This window comes from Rhopilema esculentum, chromosome 20 (genome assembly GCF_057945365.1).
Source record: "Rhopilema esculentum isolate cy_ngs chromosome 20, ASM5794536v1, whole genome shotgun sequence".
Taxonomy (NCBI): Eukaryota; Metazoa; Cnidaria; class Scyphozoa; order Rhizostomeae; family Rhizostomatidae; genus Rhopilema; species Rhopilema esculentum.
In genome coordinates this window covers 1,834,864-1,851,135 of record NC_142834.1, presented here as the reverse complement: position 1 = coordinate 1,851,135, position 16,272 = coordinate 1,834,864, and the positions used below count along the sequence as shown (strand labels likewise).

General features: G+C 35.2%; 2 protein-coding genes across 19 annotated transcripts; both read left to right on the top strand.

Moving 5' to 3' along the window:
- Positions 1 to 4,969: 4,969 nt before the first annotated feature.
- LOC148957799 (uncharacterized) lies at positions 4,970 to 8,583 on the top strand. Of its 2 annotated transcripts, XM_089114542.1 has the most exons (4): positions 4,970 to 5,103; positions 5,410 to 5,540; positions 7,448 to 7,525; positions 8,443 to 8,583. In XM_089114542.1, the coding sequence occupies exons 1-4, from the start codon at positions 4,982 to 4,984 to the stop codon at positions 8,448 to 8,450; spliced, it is 339 nt and encodes a 112-aa protein (XP_088970668.1). In that variant the 5' UTR covers positions 4,970 to 4,981; the 3' UTR covers positions 8,451 to 8,583. The 2 variants fall into 2 exon arrangements, with proteins under 2 accessions (XP_088970668.1, XP_088970667.1); XM_089114541.1 differs by lacking the exon at positions 8,443 to 8,583 and having other exon boundaries at positions 7,448 to 7,566.
- On the top strand, positions 7,116 to 16,231 carry LOC135687133 (uncharacterized). 17 transcript variants are annotated; one of them, XM_089114535.1, is made up of 12 exons: positions 7,185 to 9,012; positions 9,291 to 9,639; positions 9,812 to 9,881; positions 10,778 to 10,830; positions 10,964 to 11,056; positions 11,156 to 11,215; positions 11,589 to 11,684; positions 11,908 to 12,035; positions 14,154 to 14,306; positions 14,462 to 14,645; positions 14,826 to 14,934; positions 15,364 to 16,223. In XM_089114535.1, the coding sequence occupies exons 3-7, from the start codon at positions 9,824 to 9,826 to the stop codon at positions 11,670 to 11,672; spliced, it is 348 nt and encodes a 115-aa protein (XP_088970661.1). In that variant the 5' UTR covers positions 7,185 to 9,012; positions 9,291 to 9,639; positions 9,812 to 9,823; the 3' UTR covers positions 11,673 to 11,684; positions 11,908 to 12,035; positions 14,154 to 14,306; positions 14,462 to 14,645; positions 14,826 to 14,934; positions 15,364 to 16,223. The 17 variants fall into 17 exon arrangements, with proteins under 17 accessions (XP_088970662.1, XP_088970665.1, XP_088970661.1 ...); XM_089114533.1 differs by having other exon boundaries at positions 14,826 to 16,222; XM_089114536.1 differs by having other exon boundaries at positions 7,116 to 9,012; positions 11,509 to 11,684; positions 14,462 to 16,227.
- Positions 16,232 to 16,272: the final 41 nt, after the last annotated feature.

Genomic DNA, 16,272 nt, shown 5'->3' with positions numbered 1-16,272 from the left:
TCGGCTAATATTTATGCAATTAAAATTAAATGAATAATTAGTAGGCAGTTTTGATATTTCATCACCTGTTGTTGTCTGCTAATTAAGTATTAATTATAAATTCATCAGGTATAGTCAGGTCATCAAATTACTTTGTTATTGCCCATAAATTCAAAGATGATAGAAAATGCGTAAAATTTGCCTGCCATGACTATACTATTGCATTCATTTCCATTTTTCTAGATCATTCTTAAATAAAGATATATTTAAAGCTCATTTGCCAGTTAACTTTACACATCAGACTGCTACCAAAGTTTGTTACTTGTCTCTTCACTTTGGCAAATAGCTTTTGTCAGATGACTTTCATCTTTGGCAAAATGAGCCAATGTAATATGCTTTGGAACAAATTGAGCAATCCTCTCCAAATATACTCCGCCATCACCTTCAGCAATGTATGAACACAGTTGCAGTTTGCGTCATTCTATCTGCAAGCCTGATACTGCCAGTTGCATTTATTAAAAGTAAACTGAAGAAATAATTGAGTGTTACATTTAGACATGTCATGTATAGTTTTGATGGTTTTGCCATGTTTCATCGCCAATTTTGCTGAATGAGTACATCACTTTCGCTGGGTACATCACTTTCAGTAATCAGTAAAAGCAAATTACCTTTACCAAAGGAAGCTTTACTAGAACTGTTGTCTACACTTTGTCAAAATATCACAAGCACTTCATCACACCACCCACATCGCAAATATGACTTCCTACATTTGCTATCACAACAACATGTAGACATAAATGTAGAGTTTTGCTGAGTTCTAGTTTTTCATCTACTGTAACATTATCGCTGGAAATGAAGTACGATTGAAAATGACAGAAAAAAGTTGTAGCATTCTTTATGAATCAATAAAGACATCAGATAACCTGATAACTGCAAGTCAGAGTACTCTCGAAACGCTTATCGACTGCAAGAACATTCATGTGAGCCTAGGCGGTGAAAATCATCATGTTGAGCAATGCAGCAAGATTCCTGACATGAGAAGAAAGCTCAGATTTCTTCTACCATAGAAAATGTTATCAAAAGTTTACTTATGCGAGACGCTGATGAAAAGAAAGAAAGGTATAGATGAAGGGAAGGAGGCAAGAACTTGAGTTCAAAGAACTGAGAGGAGCACATCTTGGAGTGTGGATGAAATATGGCCAAGGGGATTTTTTCCAGATCTATGCATGATATGTAAGAAGAAAACCCTTAAAGTCAATAATAAGCGCCAGCCTTTCACGAAGATTGTAACAAAATCTGCAGAGAGAATTACAGGTAAGTTTCAAAATGTGGTGAGGATCAGGGATGAAAAACAACGGATGGATATAGGCCTCATGTAAACAGGAACCACAGCTTTCACGATGTGAACACTGTTTTGGTGAACTTGTTTTACTTGGAGAGAACTTTTGAAAATTTAAAATCCCAGTTAACCCTTTGTATTTACAGTTAACCCTACGGTTAACCCTACAGCTAACCCTTTCAAGAATAACAGGCCATGCCTACAAAATGACGATTAACCTCTCTCAGAATTAAAAATAAATCAACTTATTTTAAAGTCAAAGAGTTAACTAAGGTTAACCATTGATTTGTATTTTAAAAGCTATTGTTTATATGGTTAACCGTGGGGTTAACTGTAGGGTTAACCATGAAACCTCCCCAACAGTACTACTATTTCAGATTTGTTTGGTATATGTTGAATCATCATCTCAACAAAACATTAAAATACGCTGTGATTTATGTGCAATAATGTTGTTATAAATTGTTATTAGTGATCCTTAGTTGCTTTTCAAATTGTTATATGATGCAGTTTTCTTTTATTGGTAGACTAATTATTCATAGACTTGCCTTTTGTTTATAGTAGAGTGTCTAGATTTTTCATGTATTTTGTTCGCAGATATTTGATACTTGTTTAGATAGGACAGAAATATCGAATACATGTCTTCTCATTGGTGCCATCATTTTTCTTAGTCTATTTATTTAGATTTGAGAACGGAAAAACAATGATTTCAAAGTATTCAGTTTTCTCTTAATAAGTTACAGAGATGATATACATAAATACATACACTTTATAAAATATAAAAACAAATAATTCTCAGTACTTCAGGCGTTCACCCTTGCAATCTACTATTAGCTCAATTCTTCTGTTCATACTTTCTTTTATACTGTTTATTGTGGAGACTGATATTTCAATCAGGATTCGCCTAATTCTGTTCTCAAAAGCTCCAATGCTTTAAACAGTAATGTTATTGTCAATGGCATCTTGACCAAGCATTCTTTTTGCAATGCCGAAGAGATTTTCTTTCGGATTTATGTCCGGACTCCTAGAAGGAATTGATAACAATTCTGAGTTTAGTTCTCTCATAGCATTTAAAGCCAAAGCACTGTTCTGCGACGGGTCTCCATCCTTAATCCAACATCTAGAGTCTTTTCCTGCTGCAGCTACCATTTTGTCAAAATTATCAAGCAAAAAGTTTTTGAAAAATGCCCCATTCGTCTTGTCGTATCTTTGGCAGCAGACCACGCCTTTATCATAAGGAATTGCCATTATCACCTTGACATACTTGCCAGCAGTTCCACATGATCGCCCTTTGGAAGTACATCACCGCATTAACCCTTCATGTTTAGCCCTCCACACTCTCCCACCAGGTGCTAGCGCCTGATCTTTAGGATTTCTCTTGTACACAAAACCAACCCCATCTAAGTAGAATGCCACTCATTTAGTCCAAATATCTTCATGATATTTTTTGATCATCAATTCCGCAAATTTTGTGCGCTTCTTTTGTCGTCATTACTGAGCAGTCCTTTTTCCTTGCTTGCAAATAGTTGTACCCAGACAGGTTTTGGCTGCGTACACACTGAGAGCCAAATAGCGAATTAGCGAATTAGCGTTAAGATTGTTTGTACTGAAAACAATACGCTTGTTCACATCAAGACAGAGCGATAGCGACAAGGAGCGACACAATTACTTCTCATGTATTTGATCGCTGCGAACGGAAAGGAAAAACAGCAATGGACTTTGATTATATCGTTGCCATATAACCGATTAGTTACTGGGAATAGTCTGACGATACTGTTTTTCAACCAGACCAGTATTAAAGTACCTGGCCTAATATTTGGGAAAGAGGGTGGCCCCACTAACTGCCAACTGTACTTTATATTTGAAGCAAAGCAATAGACATCCCCCCACCAATATAAATTTATTTCCAACGACACTGCAATAACAAGGCAAACATAGATGAGTGCATTCTGAATCTGAAATAGACTTGTCATTCCTCAACTGCGGCACCAAATAAAAATATCCACCAGTTAAGAGCAAATATCTACTTTTAATAAAAATCAGTTCGTTCCTCTTTTTATTTCTTGAACCCAGAATCATCTTCATTTTTAAAAAAGAGAATATTTAACAAATCATCTTTCAGATAAAATCATTCTTTGCGTTTCAAATCAGCCACTGCGCCATCAAACTTCACCCTGCAAAACTGTTTGATTCGCGGTTTTTCGCTCACAGCATGTTGTTCCTTTACCTTCTGTTGGCTCCTGTTCTCTTCGCTTTGCTTCTCTTTTTCGCTTCAGTGTGAACGCGGCCTTAGGAATGTTGAGACACTACATTGCAAAACATCTTGCACATCTGCTCTTGCCATCAGTCTTTTAACGGTTTAGTCTGCACCTTCTTTTCTCAAAACCTTTATTGTTCTTATTAGTTTCACATTCACTCCAGTTTCATTATGTGTTCTTTTTCTAAAACTTCCTTAAAGTCTTGATGTTATCAGAAATAGCTGATTTTTTCTTAAAAAACTTCAAGGAATGCAATCCTATATTAACAAAAATGAGCTCATTTACAGTTTTTCAAGGTTTAATTCTGAATCTGAAGATATTTCATTTAAAGTTTATTTTGTTAGTTAGTTCCAGTTTATTTTATCTGTTTGAAAGAAGGTTATATTCTGGTCCAGTTTGTTTTTTAGCATAGGGTTAAAAACATTAACCAATATAAATACTTTTATTTCATAGGTATACATGATCATATATGTAGAAATTATCCTGCCACAGAATCGCAATTAGTGGTCGGAGACAGAGAGGTGACAAATATATGACACTCCCTCTCCAACGCTGACTAGTTAGAATCACCAAAAAGTTCAAAATTAAGAATCCAAAGATTCAAATTCAAGAAAAGAGGACTGTATATAAGTTAAACTAAATAGATCGATAATACTCTAACTCGTAAATATCTAGAAAACAAGAAACCATCAATTAAATAGAAGAATATTAAGGAATTAAGAAACTAAACCCAATCAAAATAAAACCGAAACAATGTCACCTGAATATATTCATAATACGGTTCAAGAGTTATTGGGTTCGTCTTTGTCTTCATGCTCGTCAGAATAGAATGTTCCTTTTTCCCTTTCAACGTCCGTGCGTCCTTCTTTCCAGATCCAGAGTCATTCGAACAAGTGTGGTTAATAAAGAGAGGAAACTCTGTTAGGATAACAGATCAAAGGTTCTCACTTTAGAGTCCCTGCTATGACCAAACTTTCACTTAGAGTTACATTGCTCTATAATTCTCAGTTTCATAAAATAGCTCCAGAGGCTATGTAGCAACAAATCTGATCAGAATATAAACTGCACAACCTCTTGCGAGGTCTTGAAATTTAAAAATGGAGTAGAAGCGAGAAATAAGTCAAATTTTGTAAAATTTCTTGAAAATTAAACTTTCAGACAAATATATTCTTTGTAATTAAAAATTCAGAAGGAAACTCTAAATATCTTTGTTATTAAAATGTAATTGTTTGCTTCTTCAATAGAAGCCTAGCACACGCTAGTGCGTTCCTGCAAATATTTCGGGAAAGTTTATGTTGACCTTCACAGGCATTTCAAAGACCAGCATACAATGACCTTAAGAGACCACAGTTGACTGAAAAGACCAACGGATGGGGAAATAGTTCATTCCTACAAAAGCTTGGACTATATGAAATATAGAGCTGCTGAGCAATGTCAAGTTGAGTCCTGTAGAGAAAAAGGAGTGCCAATTTGTGACCTGTCAAGGCATTTGCGCAAAGTTCATGGCATGTCACGTAGCTATTATAACAGGTAATTTATCTAGTTTATCTAAAATTAATGTTATATTTGGATATATGTGGCACATTACCACGAAATGTCTCTAGAAGAATCTTCTATTCAAAATGTTATTATAGTTATATGATTCCTTTGTCATAACAAGGACAACATTAACCTTATTAAAGAGAGGTTACAATGACACCATCCCAGGTAATGTGTTAATAGTTTTTATCTATTATTTGCAAGAAAAGCACTAATTCTTTGTCACTACAAAGTGATCTATTAAAGAGTTGCAAAATCTTTGAAGATGGGAGCTAGGTTCTACTGTAAATTTTCTAGCAACTATACAAAATTGGAGCACGAGGCCATTGTTACCCAAGAGGCAAGCAAAGCAGTCCTTTCAGTTTATTTGCAAGGAGAAAGGCAATTCTTGCCAAAGCCTGATATTGGACAGTTTGATGATTTTCCAGGTATGCCAATTTATCCATAAAAATTATAACAAGTACAAGAGTGTCTTTTTCAATTAGTGTTTTCTATGGTGCATTTTAACAATTAACTTCACTTGCACATAAGCAGTCCAAATGCTCACAATAAAAAGTGTTTCCAGAATTAGAGGGCCCATTCCTGAGTTTAAACTATAGGGGTCTTAAGACAAGAAGTTTTTGTTTTAAAAGCATCACCCTCTGACCCCTTCCCCTTTGTTCTGTTCCTATATAGATTATTCAATCAACATGTGAAATGTACCAATGCATATGACAACTGAAGGGAAGCTGAAGAGTGGCTGTCATGAAAATATGGCATCACTGTCGTGACAAAAGAGGCTCAGTTATGAGTGTTTATATAAGTAGCCACATTTATTTTAGTTCCATGGCTGTTCCTTCAGTTCAAAGCTCATTGCCTGGTCGTTTTGCTAGTTCTCTCCTCATTCTGTGGTCATTCAACTTGTTCCATGCACATTAAACTAGTTCCTCATTTTAGCAACATTGATTTGGGAGTTTGATAAAAGAGAAATCTTGATCACAGCATTTTTATTGCTACTAGCAAAAGACTGGTATAGCTTTTAGCGGTCTTTTCCATTAAATACTTATATAACTTTTATTATGCATATTAGAAAGGAAATGTGTTCAAATGCTGTCTCTGTAAAGAAGTATCTACAGATAAGTTTCCAATTTAGACTGTTCGCACTAAGATTTATCATGACAAATACTTGCTCCTTATCATGTCAGTATTTTTATTTTACCTCTTAACTTCATAATTTCTTATATAATTCTTCATAATTATTAAAAGTAATTTTAAATAATTTGAAATCCTCATTTAAAAATTCAAATTTGAACACTGGTTTAGCATGGTCATGTTCTTATTTAAGGGGAATATTGGAGCTTAAAGTTCAAATTTTTCATGGTACTACCAGTGGTAGTGTCTTTAAGCCTGATTTACACGAGACAAATTTTTTGCGGGAAGCGAATTTTTCGCCACGAATTTTTCTCCTGCGAATTCGCTGCGAATTCCAAGTTTAATTTCCACTGGCAGAATTTCTTTTGCGAATTCGCCGCGAATAATGCCAAAGAAAATGGCATCTGTTCGAAGATTGTTGTTATTGAAAAAAAGCGAGCAAAAAAGCAAATAAATGGGTACTTGGTTCGGAAAATTTATTGAGAACGTCTGCAGAAGGGGGAGTTTCATCTTTTGGTAAGTGACTTACGCTTACATTGTCAGGAATAATTACTTTCGAATGTCGCCAACTACATATGAGGAGCTTTTATCGTTTATTGCACCAAAGACGCCTGTTGCTAGAAACGTCCCATTACATTGTTTATGTTATAGGTGCGGGATTTTCCCAGCATTGTTTAGGCCTAGTCATAGGTTACTCATTCTTCACCCATGTTGTTGTTTGAACCATTGCGTAGTTTTCTGTCGTTTTGCATACTTTTGATTTAGATATGTTCACATTGCGTAGCACCATTCGGCCTAGCCCTTCCTTTGGGTTCGTGTCAGATCTCTTCAATAGCTGTTCTGATTGGTTTATTTTACATGGCGAAAAAATTCGCAGCGAAAAAGTAGGAATGGTTTCTACTTTTTCGCAGCGAATTATTCGCTGCGAATTCGCTGCGAATTTTCTAATCTCCACTTCTGCGCATATTTTTCGCACATTCGCGGCGAAAAATTCGCTTCGCACGAAAAAATTCGTCTCGTGTAAATCAGGCTTTAGTTACAGTCTACTTTTAATTGCACTGCAAGTAATAAGTGAATCTATTCTGAATAATATCGGGCAAATGGAAAAGCATTAGTCTTCAAAATCATCAGCCAGACATTTCTTGAGTGTTTCATTGGAAAATGGATGTAGCCCCATCTTAATGTTATCTGTTATTTTTTTCAGAAATACCCCTAAAGTGTCCGATCATCAGTTGGTCTAGTGATTCTAGGACAGATGAGCAATTGATCGATAAAGAGAAATGTAAGTGGTTAAATTCAAATTTTCCATGCAACTTTATGTGACTACCAAAAACTCTTTGACTTAAAAACCATTCAGCTTCGTGCAAAATGACACACAATACCCAAAGAAGGTATTCATCAGTTTTGAAACGGAACCAACCAAGGAATTTCTTGGAACTGAAGATATTTTTACAGTGACATTGAAAGCAGTTTTTTAGGGTTGTTACAATTACATCGGTACAGAAAGAGCTGTCTTCTCCAGCTGAAGAATTTTATTCTTTTCAGGCTTTCAAAGATTCTCATATCAATTTTAAATTATTTGGGGAAAAAATGTCTGGTTTCATTTGTAAATATTGTAATTTAATCCATACTACTAGGCTTCTCTCCCATCAACTATTTGTTGTCTAAAAGGTTCAATGTAAATAGTTATTTATTTAATTGATGTGATTTTCTTGATTTATATATTTTCTGCTTAATAACATATATAAATAATGAGCTGCAAATATATACTTTCGAATTTCTTTCTTCCCACTGGCCATGCAAATATATACTTGTTAACAGTTTGACATTGACAAAATCAGATACTTGGTGCCAATGACAACAAGGGAAAGTCCATAATCACTCAATTCTATCCATTTTATTATCAAGCATAGTACATATACAATCAAACATATACAAGTAACATGATAACTTGGTATAATTTAACTGGCAGGCAAATGTAGACATTAGGAAACTTTAGTAGAAATAATTGTTACTTCAATTTTTTTTAGTTGCTTAATCTCCTCAAATTTTTGCCCTAGAAATAAACAACCCTGCTACCAAAGTGTTAATTGTTAGCCAAGTACTCAATTGTTTATCATAAATTTTCATATCAATACATTTTCATATCATTATTATTTTAATCAAAAATCTAATTCAAACAGCAATAATTTTCTTTAGACCGGTAATGAGGGAGAACTAAGGCACAGGCAAAAGGTCAAGGGAAAAATGTGGAAAATCCGAGCCTCTGAGAAAACAAATCACTACGAAATCGACCTACAGAAGACACCAATGACCTGGTAAGCATAAATTGACTTTATTACTTTTGAATTAACTGTGTATTTTACAAGTTGGATCTCCAACTAAGAGACGCAGCAAAGGCTGTTGGGAAATTTCATAAATAATGTTCACTTTCTCAAAGCTTTCGATTGTTAATTGCTTTCAATTGATATTTTCGCATGAAATTTGCTATAACGACTCTATGAGTCTTGCAGGTAGCAGTATTGTCTGACTCTCAGCTGAGACCACTTGTGCAAGGAGATGTGCAAGTTCCGCAAAACTGGTATGTACTGCTTTGGGCATGTAAAAGAGGAGATCCTTAATGCCAAATTTTCAGATGGCATGCAACCTGCGACCGTGGTTCTCCTTGTTGGGAAAAATGATTTGTCTCCACACATCATCATGGAAAGGGCAAGAAGAGACTTTCATGGTCTCCTTCGCACAACTAAGAAGAAGTTTTTGGATGCTAGGGTAACTAATCAATGCTTCCATATAGTTTAAATGACACCAAATGTGCATAAAAGTGCAATACAATTTCGAAACTGATCAACATCATTCATTGTTAAATTAGTTTCTTGTCGCCTATTTTTTGGTGTATACATAAACCTTTGATTGAAATTTCTTTGGCAGTACTGTTTTGGGGGGATCTAGTGGGCCATGGCCTGATGTCACTGTTGACCTTTGCTTTCACTATATTATAGCACTACATTTTGCAGATTCAATCTCTCATTTTTTACCCTTTAACACAGATCTTTGCTGTCTCAATATTGCCTCGGCTGGACGAATATTGGATTGAGAGCAGCAATACCACAAAATAATGTCTGAGGGGTGCAAAAAACTAGACGTTCATTTCCTCAACGTTACCCCCAACTTTTATATTGGCGTCTGTGGTCTTGGAAAGACGGCCTCCATATCAGTGAAGACAAAGGACTGCCTTATCCAGGGCAAAAAAAACTGCCTTATCCAGGGCAAAATTTGCTTCCTGGAAAGCAACAAGGAAACTTGACGGATCCCTCCCCACCCCTCTACCACCACCCCCATCAAAGACTGCATGCCAAAAGTCGATATGGAGGAAGCTTCAACACCATCGTTCTGAAGGTAGATTGGTTTTTCAGATTTATAATTATTTAGGAAACAATTTATTCCATTTTGGTTACATGAATTTCAAAATAATGGGGCAAAATATCTTTTTGGAACGATATGAACCAAAATAAAAATAGGAAACAAATCGAACATCAATTTTATTAAATTTTTATTACAATTTAAATAGGTCCGTTAAGGCATGCCAAGGAGCCAGCTCCACCTGAAACGAAAAGGGAAAGAGTCTCTCTCCATCACAGGTAACAATATTATTCATTTGAGTAAACTAGAAATTAACCAGGCCATTCTACTACTTCTTAATCAACTCGATACTGCACTAATCAAAAGTTTCTTTGTTTGCATCGCTCACACAAACGCTAATCCTCCAGAATTCTTTTTTGTTTAACTTGTTCTATATACATAAGTAGGAGGAGGAACTCTATTAGTTTAAGCATCTTCTTCCTTGTGATGTCAAACATGGTTACAAGCAAAAATTTGAAGATTTAATGCTTGTTTTGCTACTACCAGCTGTGGCATAGTACATGACAACGATGTACTGACCAAGATAAATCCCAGTGTTTACAAGGTAAAGGTTTTGCGGGCGAAATTTTGCAAAGCTGCATCTTTTCAATATTTATCCGTTTTGAACAGTTAAAGATGATTAGAAATTTAAACTTCTGATTTTAATCCAACTCTAGAGTGGGAAAATTGCAGTGAAGCCTCGTTCTGGTTGTGGATCCTGTGAGCAAACAGCTAAACATAAGTTCAACCATCACTGTGTTCTTTTAGAATACCTGTATTTCCTTACAGATGCGTCAAATTAGCGTCGGGCATGCTTTAATAGTTTATAATATAATGTGAATGACCCAACTCCATTAAATATATCAAGTAAACAATGAATTTTCAAAATGACAGGGTAGGTCCAATGAATATTCCATAACATTATAAGGAAGAAGCCACGCATTAGCCCCATCATGTATAAGAAGTTCAGCACCAAGGACCCATTGGATCTCATCGTAAGTATCATGGATCTGTATCTTGGATAAATTATACTACAATTCTATAAATGAAAGAATCTAAATACCCGGTAACCTGTCACTGGCACTCATTGTAAGTTATAATATACTTATTTATAGACTAACTTTTCTTTCAACAGAGCTTGATGGAAATTGTTCAACAAGTGTGGAAAACAGGAATCTACCCTTGCAGGTAACTTAAAGAAATAAAACCAAACAACCACATGTCTTTTCATTTTCAGGTTATTTATTACATTATATTCACCGGCAAGCTTCTATAAATCATGATTCTGTTTATGCAATAAGTTGATATTATTACTTTGAAGGAAAAAGAGTCAAGCCGTCAAAAGAGTCAAGTCAAACCCAAAACCTTTGGCTGCTCTTATGCCACTGTAGTGAAAGGAAAGAAACACATCAAGGTACGATCATTGTATCCCTGGTTCCTTTTTTGCAAAAATAGGTCAAGTAAAGTCATTCTTAAGCAAAATGTTTCATCATCAGTTCTTTTTTAAATTCAGAACGATATGATGTCCTACAAGTTGCCTGCTGTTGTGGAATGCCATGGTCGAGAGGATAGGGTATGTTATACTTTTTGATGAATTTTGTAAGTTGTTACCATGGTTGGATGATTCTTTTAGCTGACTGTTTTTTCCCACAATGTCTCATCTTCACTCCTTTTCTAAATTTATTTCTTAAGAATGATAAGAATGATACAATGTCTTGCAAGTTGCCTGCCGTTGTAGACTCCCATGGTCGAGAGGAAGAGCTATGTCATACTTTGTGATAAAATTTGCAAGTTGTTACCTTGGTTGGGTGATTCTTTTTGCTGACCATTTTTTCAAACAATGTCTTATCTTCACTTCTTTTCTAGATTCAGAATGATTACAGAGATGACAGTAGCTCTTCAGAAACAGGATCTTCAGCTGAAGTTTTTGTACTTTTTTCTTCTTGAGTATCCTTGGAAGTGATAGGGAAGAGATGACAGTTGACTCTTTTGTTGAAGTGGGTGGAAAAATTGAGATGAAAGACTTCTAGCAGGGAAAAAAGGTATGTAGTTCGAATTTAGATCCTATATTAATTTCAATGTGCTGTTACATTTAATTGCTATAATTAACATAATCAATATACACAACATAATCAGGCTGTCAATGTAATTTAATAACTTGATTCCAGAATGGATTAGAACTCGTTTATTCAAGATTAACATATTTCTATGACTAATATTTATGAAGATATACTGAAGATGACAAACAAAAACTTTCATTTTTAGGTGTTGTGAAGGTAGTTGGCGACAATGTGTGTGGTGGTGGACAAGAAAGGAAAAGTGCCGTCTTCTTTGATGTTGAGTGTTTTGCTGTAGCCGAAAGCCAACATTGTTGTTTTGACAAGGAAGCCAAGGTCTGTATTTCGACTGGGTGTCTATTTTTAAAACATTTTATGGCAGGTCTCGTGTCAATCATAACAATGCCTTGCAACAACTTCATGCCATGTACTTTAAAAATAAAGCCAGCATCGATAAAATAATTTGTCAGGTCCTTTCATCTAATGACAAAAAATCAAAGTTCTAATTTGATAAAAGAGGTAGATAAAGCACATGGGTTGGAAACGCAAAGGCCTAACCAGCAATGTCATTCTCTAGAATTGAATGAGTTTGACAAAAATTTACCAACAAATGCAACTGAGTCTTTTGATTTAGGTGCATCTGACGTGATACCAAATAGCACCAAGGTTCCAAATAAAAGTCAATTTTTCTGCTACCACAACCGCAATAGTTGCTAGTACTCCCCAAAATCAAGACATTGCCTATAATGCTAGCTTTCTTTTCAAAAAAATATAAAACGAGTTTGAAAAAATTTCAATAGATTCAAACGGAAAAAAATTAAAGAAAAATATCCCAGTCTTTCTAAGCTGCAAAAATAGTTAGTGCTACATGCAATACACATACTAGGCTTCTTGTTAAAGAAATAAGAATTGTCATCGTTGAGGCAGTGTCTGTTTATGCTCATCTTGCAATGAATCTGATGAGAGAGAGGAAAGTTCCGATTAAAACTCAAAGAAATAAGTGAGATTGAAACTGCCTATGAATTAGAAATCTGAAGCTTTCAGCATATTTAGTTTTGTATAATAATAAGTTTATCTTATTATAGCATATAGCGAGTAACTCAAACATAAGAAGCCAAATAATATGAAATTTATCACTATCAAATTTTTTATTGAAAAATCAATTAAATAAATTGTTTTTCCCAAAAGTCAGTTTGCCACATTTCAAATTAATCATTTACAGTGGCTCCAGAGACTTTCTCAAGCGATAACGATCAGAGACCTCGATGAGGGCCCTCCATATTAGAATATGTCAATTTTTATTGAAAAGTTTTTAACTCATGCACTTCTTACTTGAAGAGATAAAGCTCAGCTTCAAAAATTCTAAACTTTTTTCAAAACGTTCTTTACCATTTGTAACGTATTTTTGACTAGGATTGACATCTAAAAAATACTGGCTTTCGAAGAACAAACCGACTTGGTTCTGGCCTGTGTCCATAAGATTTTGTTCACCGAATTGTGGCCCAAATAGAATGAAATTCGAAGAAATAGATGTCGTGCTGGAGGCCTGCATTTCAAAACTGAAAGAAAGCAAGGCAACTGGAATTGAAGAAATAGAGAAAGTGGAAGGAATGGAGGGAGAAAAGAAATTGAGGGTGATGAAGGAATGGAGGGAGTGGAAGAAACAGAGGAAAGAGAAGAGATACAAGAAAGAGAAGAGATAAAGGAAAGAGAAGTGATGGGAGACAGAGAAATGACAGAGGACAGAGAAGTGACGGAGGACAGATATGATGCAGAGAAAAAAGAGGAAAGAGAGGATAGAGAGAGCAGGTCTTTGAAAAACACGTTTTTCCTGTACCATAAAATTGAAAAGATTATTCTTGTATGAAGACTGTCAGTTTTATCTCTTGGAAATGTCGCAACTTTTCTATGGCTAGTATCATATTGGCTTTACTGGACCTGTCCGCGAATATCTAGGAATCTTCTGCACAAAACTTCTAGATTCATAATAAGCAATGAAACTGTAGGTGTTGTATGTCGAAAATGAACAAAATTTGATGCAGTAAAATAATGACTTTTTACAAGAAATGAATATTTGGTATGATGTTTTGAGCTTGACTCTTCATTGGGTGAATAAAGAATTGAAGGAGAAACGGTTAAGAAGAGAATAGAACAGTAGAATCAAAAGATTAACTATATTGAAGGTAGTAGAGTTTTGCTCGAAATGTTGTACCAAATATTCATTGCTTTTACAAAGCACTTTTATTGCAACAAATTTTGTTCAAAAAATTCTAGGTCTACCAAAAAACAAATTATTCCAAATCCCCCAACTTTTCCTATCTTTAATTTTTTCATTGTGTCATTGCACACACTGTTGGTAAATGGATAGGATGGACCAGATATATCATCTCGGATCATCAGATAGATCATCTAGGTTATTGCATACTTTTTATCAAGCACAACTTCTAATCATAGATCTGTAGATGGAATGAGCCCAACCCAAACGATGTGCAGGTACTGCTATGGAGGTGCTATGGAGGATGACTCGTTTTTTCTGGAGACTGTTGTGCAATATATCCCAAAACACATGGCATTTGGCTTGCTAAAGTCCTGTGACACAAACTATTGGTAACTGCCTTAAACTTTTTTAGCATCTAGGTATCTTCTAATTAGATGAATTAGTACGAGTTTGTTTTGGAAAACAATCACATAATTTTTCTATCATGTCATATCAATACTGCTCAGAATCATTAAAGAAGTTGATGCTTTTCTTCGTCTTGCAGGCTTAGACATCAAGTACCATCGAGTGTTGCCAAGAATGTTGATCAGTTTCTTGTCTTGCAAGATGGTAACAGACTTTACAGAGCTGCGTCATTGGCTAAATTCAAAATATCAGATTTTTTGCCAACTTTGCGCTTCTTGTCCATGAAGTATGGCATAGAGAAATTTGAACAGGTTATGAAGCATGTGATGTACTGTCATGATGTGTTTTGTGCCGTCTATTTCACATAATTATTTGTACATATGGGTTCACTACTAAACAGTATTACATGGTTGTGATAGTCATTGCCTCCTCGATTATTTGTTACCTGGATTTGTTTCAAAGTAAACTTTAACCTTGAGTAAACTGTGTGCAAACAATTTCAGATAAATGACGTTGGCAGATAAGAATTCTCTGCAAGGCAGTCACCTGAAGATATTGAGAAACGATTAAAACCCCAGATTCTGCTTACCACATTGCCTAACTATAAATGCAGTAAGTTTTATATTTATAAATTTTCTATGGCAAGGTCAGTCACGTGAAGATATTGAGAAACGATTAAAACCCCAGATTCTGCTTACCACATTGCCTAACTACCAATGCAGTAAGTTTTATATTTATAAATTTTCTATGGCAAGGTGCCATAAAAAGCTACAATCGAAGCAATTGTGGTGCAATTGGTAAGCACGGTTCCTGATTTCTGGGAAAAGATTCAGGTTCTAATTCTGATGAGTGCAGCTTCTAAGGTTGCAAGCCTACATGACTCATTTTAATATTTATTTTGACATTTGTGATTGAATTTCTCTCGTTGCTCTTGGAAGAAGACTGGATCTTTTCAGATAAAGCTACCAATCATGTTTCAGATATTCGAAGTTTTTGAATGTTACATTATTACTTTTACAACTTCTATGCAATCTTACTTAGCCCCTCTACACTTCTACTGTCAATCCCGATGGATGCCACTATCAACTGCTAGTCTCCAGCAAGAAGTAGAAATTTCCAACTAAACCAGAAGAATAGCATGGGTAAGATCAACATTCTTTTGGGCTGTGGACTGAAATGGACAGGTCACAGGCAGGGTGTACCCATTGCTCCATCATGGCTGTGATGAGAATCTTCTTGACAGATGTGATGCTGGAATGTACTGCCGAAAACAGGAAACAGCAAGGCTTGTCAACTGCAAATATTGCCTCCAGAACTACAGTCCCCTTTGTCTTGGACTTGATAAAAAGGAACTATAACCAGGCAATCAAAACTGTACCTGTGGCTGTCATATTTCACACGCAGACCTTTCGATGTAAATAGTCAACTTTTTGTCCTTAGAACCATAAGTTATTAAAAATAGATCTAAAAAGTAATTTTTGAAATGTTTTTCAATTTGCATCCTTTCTTCTGTAGCATGATATGCTCCCAGTAGTTTTTGATTATCTCTATAATCTTTTGATTATCTCTTCAAGAATAAATTTGCACTGAATGCGAAAATGGTAAGTTTTTGATTGGTGAAGCAGGTTAATCTCATTCGGAGAGCAAGATTATTTTTGTGCAGTACAGTACAACTGTCTGTGCTAAAAAAATATTCTCAATTTTTCAGTGTTGACAGATTTAGCTCAAAAGATAAAGTCCAGCCTCTACTGGAATCATACTTTGCTGGAATCAAGGTATAAATTTTAGAGAATGCTAATTTATACGAAGATAAGGTAAAAATAGACAAAATAGCTGTTACTGTATTTTCCCTTTATGGTTTTTGATGGTAGCTTACTATTTTGATAACAAGAATAACAGTGAAGCCATAGTAAGAAAAGCAAAGTAATTAGAGTATTATTGACAATTGTG